Source organism: Epinephelus lanceolatus, chromosome 5, assembly GCF_041903045.1.
Source record: "Epinephelus lanceolatus isolate andai-2023 chromosome 5, ASM4190304v1, whole genome shotgun sequence".
Taxonomy (NCBI): Eukaryota; Metazoa; Chordata; class Actinopteri; order Perciformes; family Serranidae; genus Epinephelus; species Epinephelus lanceolatus.
In genome coordinates, this window is record NC_135738.1 from 48,346,284 (window position 1) to 48,372,826 (window position 26,543).

The following is a 26,543-nucleotide window of genomic DNA, read 5'->3' on the forward strand; positions in this document are numbered from 1 at the left end:
AGAAAAAGTTGTAACATTTTCCCTCAGAATGATAAAAGGAATCCAGTAATTGCAAAGCTTTTTCCCCAAGTGTGCATATAAAGCAGCTCTTCTATGACCTACAATGCTTTAAGTGAAGATATAAGGTCTTTTCTGCCTGCAGATCTAATTGTAGTTTTATATTTTAAAGTGGTATACGGATGTAGTAACATGAACCTAAAACATCTAACAAACAAACAATTGAATAATTCGCTTTTTTTCTTAAGATGCCAATTTGAAGCAATGGTGTTCTCTTGACATTACCAAATGACATTTTCTCTTCTTCATTTTCTCAAGCTAAGGGAAATGTATGTAATTAACCTGCACTGCAAATGACATACCACGAGGTGGCGAGGTGTAGAGAATGTCAGGTTTCCCAAAAGGACCTGGAGCATGGCGCTGCTTGCAGATGTCGTGTGTATTCCAGAGAGTTTGCTCGGTTTTCAGGTCTTCCTGAAGCAGTGGAAGGTGTGTGTACTGCAAGCAGTTTCTATACACAAATAAATTAATGTTATATTTAAATATATTAGTGGCATGTAATCAATCTGAGCATTATTTTGATGCTGCTACCTAAACTATTACTCAAAGAACTTAGATGTGTATAGGGTTGTCCAGTTCTAGGATGCCAGACTCCATCATGGCCTAAACATGTGATTTTGGAAAAAGACAAATTGTTTGTAATGGCATAAAAACAGTAAGATGTTAATTCTAAATGATCATTGAACTTTAATTTAAAGCATTACAATGTAACCAACTGCTTTGAGAAACGTAACGGTGCAAGTTCATACATAGCATGGATACAAAGCAGGTCATATTTCATAGAGGTTAAGTCCCACAACTGGTCTTCCTCTGTGATTCATGGATGTTCCTAAAAGCAACAGGTGGGGATTCCTGCAAATCAAGTAGCAATTGGAGCACCAGGTCTCCTACACCCAGGGTCTAGGGCAAAACTTAGATTCAACATAAAATGAGCTCTTCATCGTTCTCACAGACAATATCAGCACCACAAATTTCAGAAAACAACAGTTAAACAGTTTTTATTAATCTTCAGAGTAAGTCCCAAAATAACTGTGGGAATTAGATTATTATATTATATCTTATTTAGTTTTTCTACATCTTTGACTGGCCTAAGTGTCTGTGGCCCGTTCCCTGAGGTCAAGAGGGAAAGGAGGACATCCGATGAGATAAAGAGGTGATACAGGGTGAATCAGGGTTGTGCCTAGAAAGGATTTATAGCAGTGGGTAGAATCTTACAAGTCATTGTAAATATCTTAAATAATCATTACTGTTGGATGCAAAACACCAGATGTGAGTATAAGAGTATAAAAGTCAAGGCATTCTAACAGTCTTTAGAGAACACTGCCTGAGTCTTCCCTCCATGCTGCATGAATTCAAGAGATCGGATTCATCACATAGTCTGTAATTCTTCAGAGAATTAGCAACTTAAAACTGAAGTACAGAGAATTACCCTTGCATAACTAACAAACAAAAAATTTTCGCAGAAAAGCAAAGCAAACAAAAGACAGACGGCTTACCTAGATTCAGACTTAGAAACAAGAGAAAAAGCAGGGTTTCAAAGAAAAGAGGGATACTTACTCCTAATACTCACTACTGTTTAACAAAATACTCCTCACAGAACGACTCTGTACACGACTACTTAAACAAGGGTTAGCCCCTTTCCCAACTGTTCTGAAATGTGCTCCAGTCATCAAATTCAGATTGGATGAGTTCATTACTTTGAACATAAAATGTCTTGTTTTTGTATCGTTTTAAAGTGAATATGAAGGTCATGAAAGGACATAAGAAGCATTGGATTTTGGTATTTACACTTTACAAAGCATAAGCACAATTTTTTGAGGAACTTTGTAAAATTTTGAAGGGTATTATTTATGTTCAATTGCAAATTAATTAGCTTTGATACCTCAAATGTTGTCAGCCACTTCTTGATCCATGTCCGCTTTAAAATGCTGTTGAAGCTTTCAGCTGTCTAAACCACACACACCCAAAAAAAGGCATAACTTTTTTGAATGTCATCAGTGCTGGTCTAGAAATATTTGTTTAAAAACTTGCCTGGTTGTGGACAGATGTCCCCATTCTGAAGCACTGCCGTGCCTGGTTTCCCAGCTCTCGCATGTGAAATGCAATCTGCATTTGACCAACAACAAGGTTCTCCTTTCCTTTGTCACTTCGAATCAACAAAGGACAGCCTAAGAAAATAAATTGAAAATCTTTTGTATGTGACTACATCAAAAAACATCTGTTATCAAAATGTAACCTTTTTCTCCCTATTTAATAGGAATTCCAACCAATTACAAATAATGCAGTGCATACCACCCTGTTCCTGAACAGCATCATAGAAGTATCTAGCCACAACTCTCTGCTTGCGGTTTGAGGTGCCCACCTTCAGCCAAACAACCTTTCTTGAAAATCTGAATCACCAGAAGGAGAAGGTGCACAGTCCACACAAATATATGACTGAATCATTCTGGTTGCACATATGTAGTTATATCCTTACTTCAACAGGGAGTCTATATCAAAACACTGTTCTTCATATAACATTAAATTATTGATTAGTTTAACATCATGATATGGTAAAAGCTTTTTAAAGTCTTTTTCATCATACATACCCATCAATCCCCAAATGTATCCACATACTGAAGAACTTAATTTTGTCATTACCTAAATGGGGAAAATGAGTATGTGTTTGCAATGAGTATTACTAGCGTTACCATCTCAGAGGGGAATCTCTTCAGTTAAAAAGATGAAATTAGTACCATCAATGTGCCAGGTGTCATTTGGGCCACGGCTGATATACTTCTTACGGACGATTTTTTTCTTGCCAGGAGATCTTCTCTGAAGACCACTTGCATCCAGCTCCCTCATTATTCTAGCAACATCATCTCTACAATAACAAGTGGTTATGAATTAAACTCTGAACTAAAATGAGACAGTACTTGGTGACATTAACAGCATAGTATAGAAACCAACCTGTAGCAAGGCTGCACTCCTCTGACATCCCGAACCCGTTTTAGCATGGCTCTGATGCCTTGGTCAGGTGACCACAGTCTCATCTCACTCTGGAAATCACAGACATTATGTGGCATATTTCACACTTTTAATTATCATAAGAGCAAACATTGCCTACACAACTAACAAGTGTTATTATTTAAGCAAGTAGCCCGCATTACAGTTGCTGCCTAAAATATATAATAGATTTATTTTATTGTCAGTACCGGTTTTAAATCTTACCTCCACAGCTCTGTGGATTTCAGTGAGAGGTTGCTGGCAGGCTCTCCGCCTCAACCCTAGGAGACAGTTAACAGTTAAGTGTGACAACCATAGGCTTACTCATCATCTACCTCTTGTACTGATCCTTAATAGCTTACCAGGGAAGTTATGGACATTTTGTTTGTTAAAAGTTTAAAACAGAAGATATAGCTGTATTCTGCTAAAACTAAAATATACTCATGCACAGTGAACTTAACAAGTTTGCCATTATTAGTAATTAGTAAGCTTTGCCATTATTCTTTAGGCTATTTCATTTTATGCAATGCTTACCAACACTGTTAACATGAATTAAGCTGCATAATTGATAGCTTCATACAGCTATAGTTGGAATAAATTAATTATTGTGGATAACTTCTTTCTCTCTTGTTCTTCGCTGACATCTTGAATCAATGTCTGAAAAAGATGTACAATAAGCAAAATGTTATTGCTCAACCAGTGCTACATTTTGAAATAAAACGGACTGCATGCCAGTTAGGGGAGAGTTGGGTAAGATGAGCCACTTTTCATATTCAGGATCACTACATCAAGAAAATTATAGTTTTGTTGCTAACTAACATATCATTTTTTGATTACATTGCATCTTCGGAGGAATCCCTCATCTTTCTCTTTGAAAGTAAAGCTTGGCTGACCATAACCAGCATTGCCTGTTTTCGGGAACATACTTATTGTAATCATAAACATACAGAATCATAATTTAATAATTAGGACACATAACGTTACAGACAAAATACACTCATTAAGTGTATGGGGCAGGTGGCTCAACTTACCCCAAAGCTACCATATTGACTTTATTACTCCCCACAGATAAAATGGTGCACTTTCATACAAGGTATTACTACCTCATGTTGTAACGTTAGCTCATAGATACCACAACTCACGTATAAAACAACATATAACATTATCTACCGCTCTATTGATTGATTTCTCGCCGGCTTTGTTGTAAACAAATGCACATGGCCAGGACGAGGCCAAAAGCGACCGGACTTGCATAGTTCCCCTTTGGTTCACATCAAATAGCTAATGTTCATAGACAGTTTTGAGTCGTGAGAGAAAGAAAAAGAATTAATAAAACTTACATTCATGTCCTGTAGCTGTTTGGAGCGGTTGTTGCGGTCGTTACTGCTGTCTTGTTTTGATGACGTCATTTATTACCGCGATAGATAGATAAATAAATTACTAGTCTGCACCCATAGTGTGCAGACATAAAAATAGTCCGTTGTTATATGAGACTGATTTTTCTGAGGCCGTTTAGTCTGATGACTTTTTTTCTGATGCCGTTTAGTCTGACGACTTTTTTTCTGATCCCATTTAGTCTGATGTCTTTTTTTCTGATGCCTTTTGTTCCGATGACTTTTTTTTCTGAGGCCGTTTAGTCTGACGTCTTTGTTTCTGAGGCCGTTTAGTGTGACGTCTGACAGAGGTTTTCCTGAGACCTTATGTCTTTTCATCTAAGGTCTGACGCTGATGTCCTAAAATGTATGCCGTAGGAACGGGTTGGTGCTAGATTGGGAGTTGGCGTTTAGTAAAACTTCAAGATTACGCCTTAGTTTGGATATTCTTAGCTACCTTGATGGAATACCCCCCAGATCAGCCAATACCAAAATTCAGTTGCTGTAGCCAGGTTTCAGGTCGTAGTGGGCAGTCACTTTGCATATTCATAATGCAATATGTAAAAATCAAATTCAAGTAATTCCTATTAACTGTGGCCAAACAAATCTTTGTTTGTTTTATTCCAGAAAATCCTTATGAAGCCTGTGGAACTATATACAAGATAAGACTCAGTCCAATCTCAGATATGGGATGAACATGATTGTGTGCACTCAGATATAAAGCTATTTGCATAAGACAGACCTTTGGGTACAAACCTTCAGGTCTCCAAATAGCAACAAAGTTTAGAAACAACTTCTCTTCTTTTCGATTTTCACTTATCTCTCATGTAAACTAAACACAAAAAGTAAGGAAATTTGTTTGGTAGATTATTTCTTTGTTGTAACAATGCTTCTTGGCAATAAATGTTATACCATTGGAAAGCCTGTTTATGTCCCTTTTAAATGGTGCCACACATGTCATGACTTGTTTATCATTGTGTTTTTTTTCAATGTATCTTGTCATGGTATGTATATCAATATTATATATCTCCGTTGTGGTATTGGAGATCTGGTTATCTCTAGGTCTTTTGATAATTTTGAGTATTCTCCACAAGTATTACTGTCTCTGTAACTGTTATTTAGTACTAAAAAGAGGCACCTCTAATAGTTTTTTATGGAACATGACGGCCTTTACAGCCTGAGTCCTTCTGGGGAATATAAAAAATCGTGTTTAGATGTATGTATACATGTATACATGTGTATTTTCTGTGATAACTATTATGGCTGATAACTATTTTTGATATGTTTTATTGGTGATAATGCACGTCTGGTGTGCCAGGTCACATGACCAGGGTTTGGGACCTTTAAAGATGGCGTCTCTCTACACATTCATTCATGTAAGCATCTGAGGAAGAACCAACATGGCTCAAAACGTCATGCTTTAAATAAATCATACTTGATTGGAGCTTTTTTACTTGTTTTTTACATGTTAACTTTTTTGGTCTAGCACCCACCCTCATACAGGGTAAGATGTGCGTGTTGTTTTTCCACTTTTGCCACATTTGTAAGGAACATGCATTTGTGGGATGAGCAGCAGAGCTGAGTATGTGGGTTGCGCCCATGAAAAAAATTGCCAAATCTTTCCACTAACAAAAATCACACCATTGGGAAACTCAGAGTTTGGTTTATTAAAAATAAGGAACAGGGAGATGCTTGCAATACCCACAGAGTTTAGCCTCAGGGTGTGGGTGCTGTCTCACTGCGGGGAGAGTTCACAGTCCATTGCATCCCCTATTGTTCCATTGTCATTCTTGTGCTGAAAGAGAGAGGGAAAAAAGACAGAGGAAAAAGGGTTAAGCACACCTATAAAGGCCTCGGTCTGAAATTGCCTTGGGAGACAAGATGTGATCTTTGTTCCCCAACTTAAGGAACTTCATTAGTTGTGAATGTTTAACAAAGTATGACAAGTGGCATCAGTTTGAATCAAATTTGTTTGAAATTGTCTCATGTATTTGGTTGTCTTCTTGATGGGAACTGCCCATTGGTCCGACATCCCATTGTTCCTTCCATATTAAACCCATTGTTCTGAAGTCCTGTTGTTCCGAAATCATCATCATGCCCTGTGGTTAAAGTCTGGTTAGGTTTAGGCACAAAAACCACTTGGTTAGGGTCAGGAAAAGATCATGGTGTGGGTTAAAATGAAAAAGAAAGTGGCAAACACATAAGCCGTGAGCCTGCTTCGCCTCAAGCCTTTCCCAGCTGACCCAGAGCCAGTCACGCGCACAATCAAGGCAGAAATACGCCTGCCGGGAGCCGTTCAGCACCACAGAGAGCTCCCCACACAACCCTGACCCCAGAGTTACTAACAGGAGGTTATGGTGTTTCATTCTCTTCTCTCTATGACACTTGTATCTTGACCAGTAGCCTACTTTTGTTGTGTTTACTGATCCTCAATAGTACACAAATACAGTATAGCCTAGTATAATCACCTATCGGAACAACGGGACATTGGACTAATGGGATGTCGGACCAATGGGCTGTCGGACCAATGACATGGACCCTTCTTGATATGTAATGAGTGTATATGTCCAGCAAGTATAAAGTGTTCCCTAATACTGTATGAATTCAGCCACTATGGGATATGTGGGTAGACAAAAGTGAGTTGTTGTGTGTGGGAAGTAAACTCAGTCACTGCAGGCACATTTTGATGCAGATCAGTTTGCCAAGACCAAAACAGCAAGACTAGGCTCAGAGTGAATGCAATTCCAACCGTCTTTGTGCATCACACTGTGGTCAAAAAGAAGAGTGCCCCTGCACCACAATGCACCCCTGGACCTGTAGCATAATTGTTATTGCCATTGTTTAACTGTAACATTAATGGTCCTCATCCTGCAACACTCCTGACATGAGGCATGTAGCATCACTGCAGTATAATTCCTTAAAATGTTTACTTATATTTCAGTGTTGGGTGCTGTTGTAACTGATCAGCACACTGGGAACCAGCAAATGGGTCTCCCAGCTCTGGTGTATTAATTTGGGCTTATCATAGTGACTGACTGGCATGCCAATACACTTTTGTTATGCTAACTTCAGCATTTGCCTACTGTGTTTCATATGATAGGCCCTCAAATATCTATCCCTATCTTGTATAATTCAAAAAGGTCTAGGCTATTTAATTGTTTTATATCATCACTCTACTATTAATATAAGATGAGGATTTTAATACAGTGGTAACCACTGTCTGTGAATGCGTGAATTGGCCAGATCTGCACTCTGAAGGAGAGCCTGTACAATATCACCAACTATTAAATTTGTAAGTTAATGAACTGTAATAAACTTGAGCTATCTGTGCTTTGATTAGGTGCTATGAAACAAGATGACCCTCTTCCATTATATAATGCCTATTGATATTGTAATGTAATGCCAGTAACTAGTAATATGCAATGTATTACATTTTGAAAATAACTTGCCAAACACTGTATATTATAGATTACATGTTCAATATAATCAATTATATAATTAATGTAAATGCAGTTTAATATATATTAAATAGGATTCCATATCTCTGGAACTATTTGAAACATACCTTGTAAAGTTTTCAGTTTCACCAAGGTCCACTAAGTACTGATCTACAGTGTCCTCTATCACACAGTCGTCCAACAGTATCACTGCTCTTCCACCCCCCAGTCCTCCTTTAGTAGGTTACAAATATACGAGATTACATATCTAATACTGTAAAAGAATATATGTTTAGCATGATTACTTGTATAATACAGTAATATAGTGTGTTTGGTACTTAGAATATTTCCCCATTTAGCCTGGTAAGTTTTCTTTATCAAAATTACTTTTTTTTTTTAAATCTCATTCAAGTCCTAAAACGTCCCTCTCCCTTTGCTATCAATGTAAAAACAGCTGAGCTGTAACATATTATAGACAGTTATAGTCAACAAAATCAAAAAGCCTAAATAACACACACCCATAAACTGTGTTTTTGTTTCATTTCACCATCTCCATTTAACAATCAGGCAGCAATGTTATATTTAACTGATTTAATGTTTAACGTTGGCTCGCAAAAAATCAGGACTGGAAGCACTTTTTCCTCTAATTTCCCAAGGCTATATAAAATGGTTTTAGAGAAGACAATTTAAAACTAACAGGCTGCTCAAGGTTAACATTATGTGTATGTATGTACAGTATCTGCAGTGTTCTAGCCCAATCCTGTTATCTTATGTTAGCATTCCATAAATCTACTAATGTAGTGGGGGATAATCCACTAACACTGTTTAATGCAGATGTTAATTTAAAGAGGCAACAGATAGGATTCGTTTTTGTTTGTTTTTTTTAGCTTGGTGCCATCTAGCGTCAGCGGTGTTGCTTGCACTGTCGCAACGACCAAACTGACTGTGGGGGTCAGAGATAAAATAAAATGTAGGCTGTAAAGCCACCAGCATACCTCTATGTATATGTATAATTAGAAGGTGTGTGGACACTATACTAAATAAATGAGTAAATAGACCAAGCAACAATTATCAGATTTATCTGAAGAAAAAACAAATAGTAATGCAAATTAAAGCTGCAAGCAGCGTTTGGTGGGACCTCGCACTCGCGCCCGTTTCGGCGCCCAGCTTATGTCGTCACTGTGAATTATTTAGAAATATCAAACATGTTGCCACAAACATCAGAAAATCCTTACAGAGCTGAACGTTTTGATGTTTGAATGCTTTCTGTAGCTGTAGGTATGGATAAGTGATGTCATGATATGCAAATTAGATGAGTGAATTTATTCCCATCAGATTCCTCGTCCTTTATTTTGATGTTCAAAATGTTGTTTTACTGAGATGTATGAAATCCAATATGGCCACCGTCTAGTGACGTCACAATATGCAAATTAGATGAGTTAATTTAATCCCATGACAAACTTTGGGTCATGATGAATATTTTTCTCATTTACAGTATGCCTTTATCTCTCACCACCTTCAAGCCACAGCCTTTTGAAATGTTGAAATGAAAATGGAATATTTTCCTCAATAAAGTCTGGCACCTAAAGGGTTAAAATGGAGATTGTGCCCATGTCATGTCTGCATGTAAGATTTAGACACACACACACATCATGTTTCTGTGAGTTTGTGTGTGACAGCGGTTGCCATGGTGATCAAGTAAGTGCACCTGGCAGAAGAGCAGAGAGAGAGAGTGACAGAACACAGAGAGACCTGTTTTAGTGGAGATTTAACTCCTTGAAGAAGTTCTTCCCATTCCCAAACCGCTGGTCCAATCATCAAAATAATGTGATCATGAGAGAGATAAAGTTATACAGAAGATCTGTTTAGCAGCAGTTGAACTGGTATGTGTGCGTCTTTAAAGCCGACACAATAAACGGTGTAGGAGGAGATGTGTTTTTTTTTAAGAGCACGTTTTAGGGGAAATCTTACTTTGAAAGGGCAAATAGCTCACTTCCTGTTGGATTTAGGTCATGGGTGTTAGCGTGTTATTTGTAGGTCGAACACTCCAGTTTTGGTTTGATCTTGATACGACATTCCTACGGGCTGCAGTGGCCAGTTTAGTGCACCTATGTGGCGCTAGAGAGCCCATTTTGGCACTGTAGGAGTTAATAATGTGTGTGTTCTGTTTCAAATGAAGTTTCTGCTGCTGTAATCTGTCCTTTAAAGATTGTGAGACACACAGACCAGAGAACCCTGTGGCTGTGTCTGTGTGTGCAGCCGTTGTCATGGCGATTAATGACTTGCCCGCACCTGTGGCAGACACAGACACGTCAGGAAAGCAGATCACCAAAGGTTGTTTATAAAGGGATTCAACTCCTCGAACAAATGCTTCGCATACCCAAACCGTTGGTCCGAGCAAGAAAATAAAGTGATTTTGAGAGACAGCCACGTCTCGTGAACGCACGTGTCGCGTTTTATATTTCTCGAGTCAAAAATGTGGTCAGGGGAGCGAGTTTAAAATGTGTTGCACCCCAGCTGTTTCCAGAAATTTCTCCTCAGAGTTTACATGGGAGTGAATGAGAAAAAAATCAGCGCTCCCTTCGCTTTGGAGCCACTCAGCAAAAATGTGTACGTGTGAGAGATTCCATGTCAACATATCTGTGAGCAGGACAAATTTTCCTACGTTTTGTGGTATAAATTGTGTCTGTACAGTGAAAATTGTGGCCATGGCAGCGAGTTAAAGACAAAAGTTTTAGACGATTTTTAGAGCCCTCTCCACTCTAGCTCACAGCATTCCGTGCAATACACACCCATTGTAAACTGAGAATTTCTCCACTTTTGCTCATGGTACTTTGAGAGGCACAGATGAAAAACGGTAAAAGATATGAAAAAGATGAAAACATGAGTGAATAGATGAGACCTGTGGCAACATTTGAGAGTTGGAATGGAATCTGTAGCACAAAGTATGGAAACGCTGTAAATGCTAGAAAAAGCCCTAAGATTGGTGTCTTTCTCCCCCCTGCTGCCATTCATTTCCTATGGGACAGCTTTCGAAGATCGCCAGGACGTTTTTCTGACATCTCACCTTATGGAGCCCATAAAATCCAAACTAAGCGAGTAATGAAAAAGTTACGAATAACTTTTGATTAGAACGAGTTGATCTGTCATCTGTGCAAGTTTGAAGCCGATTGGATAAGCGGTGTATGAGCAGTCCTTTGCCTCTAGGCTCGGTCCCTAATAATAAACGCACCAAAAACAATAGGGTCCTCGCCTTTGGCGAGGACTGCTCTGTGAGCAGTCCTCTGCCTGTAGCCTTGGTCCCTAATAAAGAATAATAATAATAAACGGAGCAAAAACAATAGCGTCCTCGCCTTTGGCTCGGTCCCTACCGTTTGCATACAGTCTCTTTAAAAATAAGCGCACTATGTTTATACGCAGGGATGGGCAGTATTTCTATAACTTGTATATAAAATACATTTGAGTATTTTGTAATTTGTATTTGATGAGGCCGAAAAGCAAATGTAATTTGTAACAAAATACTTTTGAGTGGAGTAATTTTGTATTTAAAATACTTAAAGTACTTTCTCCACGAGTCAAAGAACAAAAATAATAGGCTACACATTCTTATAATAATAATAAATACAATACATTTTATTTCTGGGCACCTTTCATGACACTCAAGGTCACCTTACAGTGTAAAATACAAAGTAAAATACAATAAAATACCAAGTACAAGATAATTAAAAATTTTACAACAAACAAACAAACATCAGTTTAAAAAGCAAACAAAACAAACATAAACAAAACCTCTACCCACTCAAAGAGAGAAGGAGAGCCTGAACAGGTGAGTTTTCAGGCTGGATTTAAAGTGTGGTAGTGAATCTATATTTCGAAGGTCGGGGGGGGGAGTGCATTCCAGAGTTGGGTAGCAGAGAGGCTGAATACTCTACCCCCCATGGTAGTGAGGCAAACGGAGGGGACAGTGAGGTAAGTAGAAGAGGAGGATCTGAGGGTGCGAGCAGGTATGGTGATGGGAAGAAGGTCAGAGAGGTACAGAAGGGCGAGGTTGTCAATCAATTTTATTTATAAAGCCCAATATCACAAATCACAATTTGCCTCACAGGGCTTTACAGCATGACATCCCTCTGTTCTTAGGACCCTCACAGTGGATAAGGAACCCCCCCCCCCACCCCCCAAAAAAAAAACCTTTAACGGGGGAAAAAAAACGGTAGAAACCTCAGGAAGAGCAACTGAGGAGGGATCCCTCTTCCAGGACGGACAGATGTGCAATAGATGTCCTACAGAACGGATCAACATAATAAATTAACAGTAATCCGTATGACACAATGAGACAGAAAGAGAGAGAGACAGAGAGAGATGCAGGACAGACGGTAATGACAGTAGTTTACAACAAGGTTGTGGATGGCCTTGTAGCTCAGAAGTATAATCTTATAGTGGATGCAGTAGGTGATGGGGAGCCAATGGAGCTGCTGTAAGATGGATGTGATATGACAGGTGGATGGGGTCCTAGTGATGATACAGGCGGTGGAATTCTGAACCATCTGCAGTTTATGGAGGATTTTCTGGGCAAGACCAAACAGGAGGGAGTTGCAGTAGTCAAGCCAGGAAGTGACAAGACTGAACCAGTATGGCAGCGGTGTGAGGTGTGAGGGAGGGGCATCGGCGGTTGATGTTGCGGAGATAAAAGTAGGCTGACCGGGTTATATTGTTACTGTGGGAGAGAGAGAGAGACAGAGAGACAGAGACAGAGAGAGATGCAGGACCGACGGTAATGACAGTAGCTTACAACAACATTAATGAAAGTAATAATATTATAATTATAGTTCTGGCTACTGTGGTACAATATGTTGAAAGTATATATTAATATCTGATAGTATACATATGTGACAATAATCATATGTGTATAATGACAGTAGAAGTATGACTAATGATAACAGCAGCAGCAGGAGGTTCAAAGTTAGACAGCAAAAAAGTTAACTAGCTACAGTAGCTACAGTATCTTGCTGCTGTTTAGCTATACCGTTGGTGGACAGTTCACAGCACAGCTAGACTAGACTTGCCAGGTATGCTGCTCACGTGGATGGAGATTGTCATACTACATTGTGAGAAAACAAGCACAAATTTGCAATAGCTGCCACCAAATTTGCTAATATCTATTAATGGATGAATCATGGTTGTTCTTTCTGGCATAGTTACTTGTGATCTCTAATTGCAGCATGTAAATTCTGAGCATTTTTGGTGAAGGACATTTTGAGTTATTCACAAAAAGATTTGAATCAGTTAGTATAACACCACCTATAGACAAATCATGGGCATTCTCTCTGGTATAGTTACTCATGGTCTCTAGTTGCAGTATGTAAATTTTGAGCATTTTTGGTGAAGGACTTTTTGAGTTATTCACAAAAAGCTTTGTGGACTGACCGACCGACCAACCAACCAACCGACTGACAGAGTGACCAATAGAGCTGCGGGTCGCTGCTAAAAAGAAAAAGAGAAAGAGAATTTTCTTGATTTGAAAATACAAAATACATGTATTTTATTCTGATGCATTTTCTGGCACCAGTATTTTGTATTTTATTTTGATACATTTATTTGAGGGGTATTTTCAAAATACATTTTGATGTATTTTTGCCCATCTCTGTTTATACGTAAATTGTGTTATACTGCAAATTGATTGTTTTTTTCCTTCAACAACAAATGAGCGTGGTTACATTTGGCCTAGACATGCATGTGGTTGGGCTTAGGAAAAAAAACAGGGTTTGACCTTACAATCTTATGGGAGGTGAACACCGGTGAATGTCAGTAGTGGTTGGACACATGCACCACCCCTCACAGCTACTGTAGTTGGACTTCCGCCTCCTTTAGTTGTTGTCCTGACGCGTTTTCCTTTGATGTCACAGGGTGGCATTAAATGATAATGACGTCGTTGGGATTCACAGGACCACAGATGATTTGTCATTTGTTAAAATCTAAACTGGACAGTCTTTTCCTCTCTGCATGCTCTTTGTCTACGAACAAAGAGAGCAATTTGTCACTCATCTTGACAGGAGGTCATCTCACACCTCAGTGAGATTCAAGTCTCAAAACTTGATTGGACAGGACTTTTACAGTGACATGTGACTCTGATGTCACAGGCATCGGTAGAAGGTCTGCTCCCTTCAGACAAATCTCTCTCTTATTCAGGATCTGCAGAGCAGCCCACACCTCTTTCCTGCTGGGCCTGGAACAGCCCAGATGCTCAGACCTTTGCTCCTTGCCCTGAACCATCAAAGGTGGGGCAATTGATCACAGACTCTCTAACCTGAACCAGAAAGTTAGAGGTGCAAGCACAAGGTTTGCAGCTAGTTTTCCAGCAACAAGTTAGCACCCAGCGTCTAACTCTGCATGGACCCCGAGTGACTGTCTTTATCGGATCAGAACCTTTGGAACAAGGACACAACAAAGACTGCATCTGGAACCACAGCTCTTTTCGACCTTCCTCTGCCGGCTAACAAAGCAGCACACCACCAAGTGACTCTTTCTTTCATCCAGGATCGCTAACATAACAACTGGGCATAGCTTTATCACAGCTTTACAGGCTAAGCAAGACTGTTTAACTTGTATGTGATTTAATGCTGTCATTGAGTTAGTGCTGTGATTGTTTGCAGTTAGGTCATTGGTTGGCTTCGCCAAAGCTAAGTGTTTAATTTGCTAATACTGTTCACAAACAGATTTTTGCACACAACTAAACAATCTCTGCACTAATCCAGACTATTTGCAACACAAATCACATTGACATAGACTCATTAACCCTATGGGCCTTAGGCGTTTTTGGGGTATTTTTACTGCCTTTACTTTTAAGCTCATATCACAGTCATTATAAAGGCTACATCGACATGCAATGTCTTGTTTTTTTTCAGGACAATGTGGGCTAACCAGATTTGCCATCATCCCATGTCCTTCTATGTGCCTGTATTTTATATTAAGTTTTATATCAATGAAAAAAACAAATCTGTGTGACTAAATTTTTACATTTTTACATGTATCTCACCACAACAAGTTGGAAAATTATATATTCATATATTCATATATTCATATGAACCATGATGGTGGGACATTCTGTCACTTCACAGCTGTCCAAAACATGTGGTTTGTGCCAGGCGGACATGATTACCAGTATTTTTTCATTATTGCAAGAAATTCCATTGACTCATTCACAAGTCAAAAATGTGTTTTATCTGAAAGAAAGATGCAATATTTACATCTAAGATAACAGAAAAATAGTCAACCAAGTGCAATGATGTCCTCCAAGACATCCCTCCAATATTTGCCACTTTGTTTGCAGTAAACAAAGTTTGTTGTTGTTTTTCAGTTTCAGTTATATACTGGGGGGGCATTTTGAGCATTGGGGGGGGCATGTCCCCCTCAATGTATATGGTGACTACGGCCCTGTCAGGCATGCATAATTAGGCCTCAGTTGTCTGGGTGCGCAAAGGTGAAGTACGCTGGTCTTGTCATACAAAGTTTGACGAGTGTCAACTGGACAATATGGAGATATTTGCATCTTGAAAGCTGGACTACAAATATGGATAGACAGGGAGAAACACATGCAAGCCTAACACGTGGTAAGATACGATATTCCTCACTATATGAAGTGACTGATAATAAGATCTGTATAATGGGTTGTAAAGAAATTCGTCAGGTTTTTACTTTGTAGACAATTAATCTGGATATATAGCATGATGGGATGACAGCACAATGTGTGTGGTATCATTGGGAAGGTCTGCTCCTGCGCTTTCATGTGATATGCGTGGCATTTCTGTGCGACCCTGCATTCGCGAGTAATCCATCCAAGAGTAATGTGTGTGCAGAACTGTATGAAAGCTCTGTTATACATCATTTTAGTGTAACTTTATCATTTTTTTTCGCTGTGAAAACACTGGACTAGTGCTTGGTCTTGTCGGAAAGCTACAATTCCGCTGTTTCACGTGATATGCATGGTTTCTCGCTATGACGCACAGTCGCGGAGAAAATCAATAGAGAAGAACAGGTGTGAATTTGGATGTACTATGGGTCATTCGGGCCCATAGGGTTGACAAATAGGCTTTCAACAGACCTACACCCAAACAGGCATCTCAAAGTTCCTACTTCTTTTCCTTCATCTTTGTCCTGACCACATGGTCAGACAAACACCTCCCCCAATCTGAGGCCAGCTTTGATTCTGCTATCTTGTAGTTCCCTGTTGTCAGCCATTTTGTTTTGTAGGCCAAACGGTTCTTTGATCACCACACCCGCCTTTGTCTTTCTCTCTCTCTCTCTCTCTCTCTCTCTCTCTCTCTCTCTCTCTCTCTCTCTCTCTCGCGCGCGCGCGCACACACACACACACACACACACACACACACATGTTGGAATAATGTTGGATAATGTTGCACAAGGGGTGAATGACTAGTCAACCTCTGCTGCGTCAAGAACTCTGAAATCCTTCAGGCTTTACTGTTAATTTTGGTTTTTGCCATTAATTTGATTATTAATCAAAACTCCAAATTCAGTGTATTTTATGAGACTGATATCTTAAGCTGGCTATCATTTTTCCCTTTACGGGAATGGTGCCCCACAAGGTGATTTAATGTTAATTAAGTCACATTATTTAACAATTATTAATTATTATTAATAATTATTAATTAATTAATAATAATTATTATTAATTAATTAAGAATATGTATTAATAATTATTAATTAATTATTAATTACATTAATTATTATTTTCAATAGCCAATTGATCCCAACATAACTGGTGCCTCTGTGTGATGCCCTAAAATATTTTGATCACTACATATTTGATGCCTCCGTGTGAAGCCCGAATCTAAATCCCTACAACGTGAGACGTGAAAGGACAGCTTTTGTTGTTGATGTCTAACGCCAGAAACCACAGACTAAGTGCTGGTGTTTGATGACTTCGGAGTGGGACCAGGTTGGTTCCTCTCACAGTATGTTAATGTGCAAATTTTGTCAGTGGCTTCACATTTTTCTTATATGGGTGTGTGTTTTGCACCATATTCACTACAGCAGCTGTAGCAAATATGTGAGTGTATTAATTTCATAATTTGTACTTCGTAATGTATGATTTGTGCACCTGCAGTGAAGAACTGTGTTATATTTGTGGAAGAGTAAATAATCTCTTCACTGTGACTTCAAATTTACTGATACACGGATCAGCCACAGTTGCTGCTTACTGTTATGCTTCCAGTAAAGCTTGAAGGTTCTTTGCCTTCATTAGGATGTGCTTACATGAGAAATGAATGAATCTGATCACAACTGAGACACATACACATTTTAACTAATCTGGTCCCCCTGTATTAACACAAAAAGTTGACAGGTCTGAAGAAAAAATCAAATAAAACTCAGAGCATCTCAATGTCATTCTAAGCATTGACTCGATAACCACGCTTAGTATGACTTCATAGCCCCCTTCATGTTGGTGTCTCTGTCACTGGGGTTAGGCAGTATTACATGTACATGACTCACTATGTCCCTGGGCAATAGGCCTTACCGTAGGTAGAAGAGCTTTCTGACTACTTAATAATTCACTAATCACAAATCAAGACACAGATTTCATACCACATGCTCCAGTTTCATATTCTGTTTTGTTAAAACCTGATATAGGTGATATTGGGCCTCTGAGGAGCTGCATCCCACCCCCTGTCTGCCCCATCCCTCTCTCTGTTGTCTGTCGTTCTCCTGTCCCACCTTTCCATTGTCCCAGCAGACTCTTTGGCCATGGTAATGTGATGCCCAGAGTAGTACAGCATGTTGTCCTGCAGGTTTTGTGTCATACTGAATAAATTGCCCTGAAGCATCTCCTCCTATGCTGTATGATACTTCTCTGATCTCTTGACACTTTGACCGCATGATAAATGCTTCCTCCAGATTAAGGTCAAATGTTCAGACACTTTATTGTGATGATGTTGCAGTTGAAAGCTTTGTGTTGAACTGCTGAGTAATTTGTCAGTGTACACAGATAATAGTTTGCACAATTTTCATTGCAAAGCTGTATCTTACATGTGATGAGGGCTGCAACGAAGTAACTTTCAAATATTAATTAATTATTTTCTTTATAAACTGAGCTCAAAGGAATATGTTTAAATTGAAATCCAGGGCGAATCACTTCAAAGACAAACTATTAAACAAAAAGCAGTAAATCCACACATTACAGCACGTGATAGGTATTTTTACTTGATAAAAGAGTTCATCCCTGCACCCCTGAAAAGAATCAGAAATTAAGGATAATGAATGGATGAATATGTGTTAATCAAACAGTCATCAAGTAGTTTTTAAGTAGTTTTTGACTAGCTTGCTAACAAGTGATCAGTGACCAGAGTTGTAGCCACATGGTTGAATACACTTAGGGCTGTATCTACTAAGATCCCAATTTGCGTGTTCTAATTTGCATGCGCAATCTAGAATTTTTCATGTGGGGCTGAACCGCGGTTTGCGGGTGTTTTACTAAGAGTGATTACGTAAATAACAAGAGGTGCAAACGTGTTGGTGACACCCTATTTAAATGAGGGTTTTGCGTGTTTGCAGCATGGTGAGTTTGGAGAGAAAGCACAAAGTGAAATTCGACCCCATGGAATTAGAGGTGTTGGTAGATGAGGCCAATAAACACGTAAATGAGCTACAGCAAAGAAACCTGACTGTCTCACAAAGTAACGCTATATGGGAAGAAATTTGTGAAAAAGTAAATGCTGTTGGTAAAACGATGTGAAGACTGGATGAAGTGAAAAGAAGATATCAAGGCATCAGAAGAAAAGAAAAATTGGAGTATAATAAAACGTCTGCAAATAAAACAGGTAGGGGCACAGTAGATGAGATGCCTCTGACCAACAGCCAGAGACCGGAGAGGGAGGAGAGGTGAGCATGGCGGGCAAGTTCCACCTACGTAAAAGGAAACACAAATAATACAAATAATACTCAACTGTCACGTTTAAGTTATCTTACATTGGCTATGAATATTCATTTTGTGAAAAATAGGCTATACAATAAAGAATTGTTTAGTTTTGTTTTTTTGCCACTATAAATGTTAGAGCTATAACATAATATATTTTGTGACTGAATCAATGTGTCTTTTAATATGATTTTGCGTGGCTTAACATAATTAGACGTTAATGAGACTGTGTATTTTGTTTGATAATAATGTTTGGAATCTAGAAAGTGGAAAGTTTTTTCAGTAAATGTTGATTTGCTTAACTTTGCAATGCTCTGCAGTTTATTGGGTCACAATAGCACTCGTATTCTAATCTACAGCATTATGTTTAACACTAGGACCGCCACGACGGTCTGACATACCGTTTGGGTTTTTATAATGCAAATAACTCTGTTTAGATAAAACCTATAAGCCTCTCGTCCTATGACTTTTCCTAAAAATGTGTCTTGTATGTTTTCTGAAGCCTTTAAGTTACAAAAATGAAACACACTAGACTTCTGAGCATTTATACCTCCGACCGCAGCACCGGTCACACAGACCGCTGCTGGAAATTATACATTTTGATACATACAGATAGGCTGTACATATTGCAAAACTCTGCTAAAGTACACCAAAGCATACATTTTCATTTCCAAATATGTATTTGAAAACAAATCCATTCATACGGTCAATAAAAAAACATTTTGTTAAAAATAAAAAAAACATATGTAATCTCAACAGTGACTGCGCCAGCCGGCGGGACTGCGGCTGAACCGCTTCCAATGTTCTCCTCCGGCATGGCATTATGCTCCAGCCCGTGTTGCTTGCTTCACACGAGGGTTAAAAATGCGTTCTTTGCATTTTCTATCATCATTTCGATGTCTCCTTCTTGCAACAACACTGAAAAAAGTGTAACATGCAGTTGTTCATTCAAACTCATAACTGTCATTGGAAACAGGATAAAATTATTGATTTGATTGTGTAACTCATTCTTTTTGCATTTTGACACATCAAGTTTGATTTAAACTGAACTAAATAGACGTCCAAAGGACCCAAAACAAAGTTTTTGATTTCTCTCAAAATATATATATTTTTTTCATGACCTGCAGGTAATATTTTTCGTTTGAGTCGAATGTGAATGCGCATTGCTTCCAGTCTGGTAGGTGGGGGTATTGCACCTTTAAGTTGGTTGCCAGCCGCCAATCAAACTAAAAGAAGAAGAAGAAGAACGCGCATTGCACACTGCACAGTTGGAGCACATGTTCAAGTCCAAGTTCCTGAACGTGAGAGCTGTCTTTCGGTCTTTATTTCCTGGGTGGATTTCGTCCAAAAATAAACGTAAGTAGCAAAGCAGTTGCAGATAATCAAAGTTTTAGTATTTTGTGTTGTCAAAATTGCTACTGGTAGCTGGCTATACCGCGTTCCAGGCAGACTCTTCAACCCATAAGTTACGACTTCAAGTCGCGACTAACGACTTTGTAGCGTTCCAGGAAACCTGTAACTCGTGTTTTTCCGTTACCCGTGAAAGTGCACTGGAACTGCAGTCAAACTCGTAACTTCCTACTCGAGTTACGGGTTGCCTGGAACGTAGCTGGCTAGTTAGCAAGCTAATATTAGCTAGCTGACGTTTGAGTTGGTTAACGCATTTACCGGTAACGTTATGACAATGAATCGGTAACGTAAGGTAGCCAAAAGCCCTCGCTAGTCCAACTGGGCTACATCCAGGGCTGAACAAATATTGCTTGAAGGTACAGTCTGAAGTTTTGTTCGAGTGAAGCGCTGGAGCCGTGGGCCGATACCTGGCCGTCACCGGCAACGGGAGCCTCCAGTGTTATGTTTTAACGAGCAGGAGAGCCGTTGTGGTGAGCTGGGAAGCCGGTGTTAGCGGCGGATGCTAACCGCTACTGCTAGTCGAAGTTAGCATCGAGCTAGCTCACCACAACGGCCCTCATACTTGTTACCAGTCGAGGCTTTAGTTGTCGGTGATGGCCGGGTATCGGTCCGCGGCTCCGGAGCTTCGCTCGGACTGTATTTCTTTTTCTTTGCGGTGCTGCTGTTGAGAGAGAGAGAGAAACAGAGAGAGACATGCCAGCACTCGCTAACATCCGGGACAGCTAGTGGGGCTAGTAACCCACGTACTCTGCTGCACGTAGCTTCACCTGAACTCTGTCATTGGGTGGAGAGAAAACACCGACTCTCTCGCTCTCCACCCAGAAACGTTTATTTCTTGGTGTTGTATTATGTGGTCTTCAGAGACTAGTAATTGTTTGTTTTATTTTGTATGCTTTCAGAACCAGTTCCCTGGCTGTAGCCTATATCTTCATCCAACCTGAACAGGTAACATCTTGCATCTACACTGCACATTGCCTTTTTTAACCATTTCACAAATCACCCTTGAATATTAGACCCTCCCTCATCTATACATTTTCATAGCAGCAGATGGACTACTTTATTTTTTTAGTTCTGTTGACTGAACCAACACAGATCAGTGTATCACCTGTAAGGGAATTTACTATTGCTTCCTTTGTTTTCTCAGGTATCGGATGTGGAAATGCAAAGACTGTAGCCTGTCATTTTCAGAACGATCTGAGCTACTAAAACATTACCGCATTGACCATCGGTTTCACGGTAGGCGCCGTCCTTACCCATGCATCCATGCAAATTGCCCCTGTTCGTCCAAGACATGGAATGGTCTACAAAAACATCTTACTAGGAATCATCCTTCTCAGGAGTCCACACAAAACGTCTCTTCATTCAAGTGCTACATTTGTGACAATAATCAGCTTTCCACAGAATATGATTTTTTTCTTCATATCAATCAACATTTGAAAAAAAATGAACAAGTCTCCTGTATGTTTGATGGTTGTTCATACAAAACAAACATATACAGTAGTTTCCGGACCCATAAATGGAGAAAACATCAGTCATGCACCGTTAATGACTTTAAAAGTGGAATAATTGTGACATCATCACTCAGTTCCAATCCTTCTGACTCATTGAACTCTGACCTGAATGAAGAAGTACAGCTGGATGAGCCAACCACTGAAGAGTCCAGAGATTTTGAAAAGGAATTTGAACTGAAATTTGCATCACTTTTACTAAAATTGGAACATACATACTTAGTCTCCAGTACAGCTGTCAACAAATTGCTTGAGGAACTACAACATCTTACTGGAACTGTCTCTGTGCCACTTAGTCTAAAAACAATTAATCAGGTTTTGGGAGATAACGATTGTCATGTGGAAGCATCTGTTGTTGAAGAGCTAGCCACTGTTCTTTGTTCTTCACATCCAATTCAAAAAGCAATAGTAAAACAAGGCCCATTGTCTACTTCTTGGAAGCGCAAATCATATTATAGAAGAGAATTTGGTGTAGTGTCACCAGTGGAATATATTCTTGATAAAAGGAACAAAAAATCATTACAGTATGTATCCGTGCTGAAAATATTGCAGCAGATTCTAAGTTCAGATGCCATCTTGATAAAGACTGCCCATTTAAAAGGGAGATTCCAGTCGCCAGAGGGTGATAAAGCAGTATATCGGTATGTTGATTTTTCAAAAACAATTCACTGTTATTATTCTTGTGCGCAACAGTATCCTCCCCTGCCCTCATGGCCATGTCCTGCTCTCTCTATCCTCCTCTCCCACCTCTCATCCTCTCCATCCTTTCCTTTGTTCCCCTCTCCACTCTACTGCCCTCTCCATCCTATCTTCTCCTGACCTGACTAACCTTTGCATCTGGATGTTTGATCCCAGGCATTACAGGGAAACGATAACAATATCAACAGGGATCTCATCCTTTCTTGAAGCATCTGTGTTTTCTTTTTATTTTAGTTTCAATTGGCTCCACATGAATCCACACAGCAGCACATGTTCTTACAGAGGACGATTAGAATCTATTTAAACGGGAAACTCTGTTGCAATTGGCTGATTAACATGAGAACATGATCCTTTCAAAGGGATAGGACTTTCCAAACAAACACAAAGCATCATTATCTGCCATTACACACTGAGTAAACATTTGACTCACACTGGAATCTAAAAAAAAAGGGTGGAGCTTATTTATGTTGTTGGTCAGCATTGTAGAGTGAGAATGCCCACGCTGTCATGTTACTGAGATACGAAGCCACTTTTATTAGCATGAGGTTAGCAACATTTATCAAGAAGTTCCAGATAAAAGAAGTGGTTAGAAGATGAAATAAGTTTCTGGTACATTCCATCAGAACAGAATAAAATGATGAATGAAAAAAAATGAATAAAATGAAACCTTGTGATCAAAGTGTTAAAATGTGCTTAGGTGGATTTATAATTAAACCTTAGCAAAAATACCTTTCTCTCTAAATACTGCAGCATTGTTACTGCAGCACACTGTCACAATGACTGTGCAGCTGCTTGCCTGTGGCCACAGTCTTAAAAATGGCATTGATATCAAACCTCTGTGAGTGTGTGGGGAAACAGAGCTCCTTTCCCTGTTCTTTGAGGGAAAACACTCCAGAGAAAAATGGCAGAAAACCTCCAGGGCCTTCTGATTCTGGTTAGTCACCCTATCTTCTCCCCTGTCCACGTCTGTTTTCCATCCTCTCATCTTCTCTCAACCCTTTCCCCTCCCTTCTCCCCCCCCTCTCCAGCCTTTCTCCTCTTCTCTCCACCATCTCCTCCCCTCTCATCTGCTCCTTCTCCTCCTTTCCATTCTCCTCCTCTCCATTCTCACCTCTCTCCTCACCTTGCCACCTTGCAGTGCCTGTAGGGATGATATACAGTGTATCAGTTTAGTCAGCATCTCATAGTCCAGGGTTACTCACATATTGACTGGACAATATCTGCCCTCTTTTAGATTAGGCAATTGGCCTTCATTTGTTTTAATGTTAAATATGTTACATATAGTTCATATGTTAAAGACGAATAAATACATTTAAAGTAATCTGTTGGCAAAGTGTTTTTTGTTTTTATAGAGTTTATAAAATGGGAAATGCAAATTATTTTTGAAGTAAAGTCAAATGAAATGTGAAAATTATAGTTTGGTTATATGTAAATGAATTAACTGGTGTCAGTGCATTCATGTTAATGTAGTTAAAAGTACATACATTAGGTTGGTTCAATTTCAATATATTAGTTTGGTTCAACAACTGAAATGTTAAGAAAATCATTTGGATCAAGGCAAAGATTAAGGTTGGGTAAAGTGCAGTATTATTGTTTACATCAACATAAAATAATCAGGTCATAACAAGTGACTCAATTTAGATTCTGTGAAGTCAAATATTTTAGATGTGATATCTGGACATCATTTTTTTTAATTTGAGCAAGGTTATACTTTTTCCAGTGAATAACCGCAGCCATGTGTGCGCAATTACCCATACAAACCGTTTGCACCTCCCTTTGACACGTGTTATATATAGATGCAGTTTCTATTTGCAAAATTGCTGTCAGGTTTGACAAATCCTGAAAAAAATCAACATAACAAAAGTGCCCCCCCACCCCCCCCCCCCCCCCACACACACACACACACACACACACACACACTGTAAATGAATTACTCACTTTAATGTATTTTTCTTGAGCTGGTAAAAATGGCTATATTTTAATTTAGAAACAGAACAGGAGAACACGATGTATAGCCTATCTATTCAAATATTATCTTTTTAACTTTGAATACAGATTCTCTCCTGAAATAGGCTATGTTTTCTTTTGCAATAAAGAAATTTGTGGGTTTTTCTGGTCAGCCAGTATGGATTTTATTTTTAATTGATAAAGTAGATTAATGATTTATGCATGTATGGTGTAACATTGCAGATAGGCTACCTTTAATGTTCTGTGTGCCCTGAACACATCCAACAACACAAACTAGAGTTCTCAATGGGCCTGAAAATTACAACCCATTTCGACCTGGCCTGCGGGTATTTAAGCCCAGACCCGACGCAGCCGACACACCAGCATTAGCCTAATTGTCTGCCCGAAAAAAGTAAGGCTGAGGCCCGACCCGGCCTGAGTCATTTGAGTCAAGTGGAGTCGCAAAAACCATCAAGCGCTACAACAAAACTGGCACACATGAGGACCGACCCAGGAAAGGAAGACCAAGAGTCACCTCTGCTTCTGAGGATAAGTTCATCCGAGTCACCAGCCTCAGAAATCGCAAGTTAACAGCAGCTCAGATCAGAGACCAGATGAATGCCACACAGAGTTCTAGCAGCAGACCCATCTCTAGAGCAACTGTTAAGAGGAGACTGCGCGAATCAGGCCTTCATGGTCAAATAGCTGCTAGGAAACCACTGTTAAGGAGAGGCAACAAGCAGAAGAGATTTGTTTGGGCCAAGAAACACAAGGAATGGACATTAGACCAGTGGAAATCTGTGCTTTGGTCTGATGAGTCCAAATTTGAGATCTTTGGTTCCAACCGCTGTGTCTTTGTGAGACGCAGAAAAGGTGAACGGATGGATTCCACATGCCTGGTTCCCACTGTGAAGCATGGAGGAGGAGCTGTGATGGTGTGGGGGTGTTTTGCTGGTGACACTGTTGGGGATTTATTCAAAATTGAAGGCACACTGAACCAGCATGGCTACCACAGCATCCTGCAGCGACATGCCATCCCATCCGGTTTGTGTTTAGTTGGACGATCATTTATTTTTCAACAGGACAATGACTCCAAACACACCTCCAGGCTGTGTAAGGGCTATTTGACCAAGAAGGAGAGTGATGGAGTGCTGCGGCAGATGACCTGGCCTCCACAGTCACCGGACCTGAACCCAATCGAGATGGTTTGGGGTGAGCTGGACCGCAGAGTGAAGGCAAAGGGGCCAACAGGTGCTAAACACCTCTGGGAACTCTTTCAAGACTGTTGGAAAACCATTTCAGGTGACTACCTCTTGAAGCCCATCGAGAGAATGCCAAGAGTGTGCAAAGCAGTAATCAGAGCAAAGGGTGGCTATTTTGAAGAAACTAGAATATAAAACATGTTTTCAGTTATTTCACCTTTTTTTGTTAAGTACATAACTCCACATGTGTTCATTCATAGTTTTGATGCCTTCAGTGAGAATCTACAATGTAAATAGTCATGAAAATAAAGAAAACGTATTGAATGAGAAGGTGTGTCCAAACTCTTGGCCTGTACTGTATATATATACATATATATATATTGTAAACTGAACAAGATTATTTACACAAACAGAATATATACAGTCAGGGTGAATGGGGTTATTGCACAAGTTAAATTAAATTATTGCAGTGTGTGAAAAAGTCTCAGGGCCACTCAGAGGGAGGAGTTGTACAGTTTGATGGCCACAGGCAGGAATGATTTCCTATGGCGCTCAGTGGTACATCTTGGTGGTATGAGTCTCCCACTGAAAGTACTCTTGTGCCTGACCAGCATGTGGTGGAGTGGGTGTGAGACATTGTCCAAGATAGTTCGTAGCTTAGACAGCATCCTCCTCTCTGACACCACCATCAGAGAGTCACACTCCATTCCCACAACGTCACTGGCCTTGCGGATCAGTTTGTTGAGTCTGTTGGCGTCTGCCACCCTCAGCCTGCTGCCCCAGCACACAACAGCATAGAGGATAGCACTGGCCACCACAGACTCATAGAAAATTCTGAGCATAGGCAACTGAGGTCCTTCAACATCTGCCGGACTAAGAAAATAGAGACGGCTCTGGCCCTTCCTGTAGAGAGTGTTAGTGTTCTTAACCCAGTCCAGTTTATTGTCAATGTGTACCCCCAGGTACTTATAGTCCTCTACAATGTCCACACTGACCCC

General features: G+C 39.7%; 1 protein-coding gene across 1 annotated transcript in view; it reads right to left on the bottom strand.

Moving 5' to 3' along the window:
• Nucleotides 1-26,543, bottom strand: part of LOC144463593 (uncharacterized) — a 37,477-nt gene that overhangs the window by 8,707 nt on the left and 2,227 nt on the right. Inside the window, 9 exon segments of the mRNA XM_078168357.1 lie at nucleotides 360-495; nucleotides 601-660; nucleotides 1,940-2,001; nucleotides 2,085-2,225; nucleotides 2,350-2,447; nucleotides 2,646-2,697; nucleotides 2,793-2,920; nucleotides 3,007-3,095; nucleotides 3,268-3,323. Coding sequence (XP_078024483.1) covers nucleotides 360-495; nucleotides 601-660; nucleotides 1,940-2,001; nucleotides 2,085-2,225; nucleotides 2,350-2,447; nucleotides 2,646-2,697; nucleotides 2,793-2,920; nucleotides 3,007-3,095; nucleotides 3,268-3,323 — 822 coding nt within the window.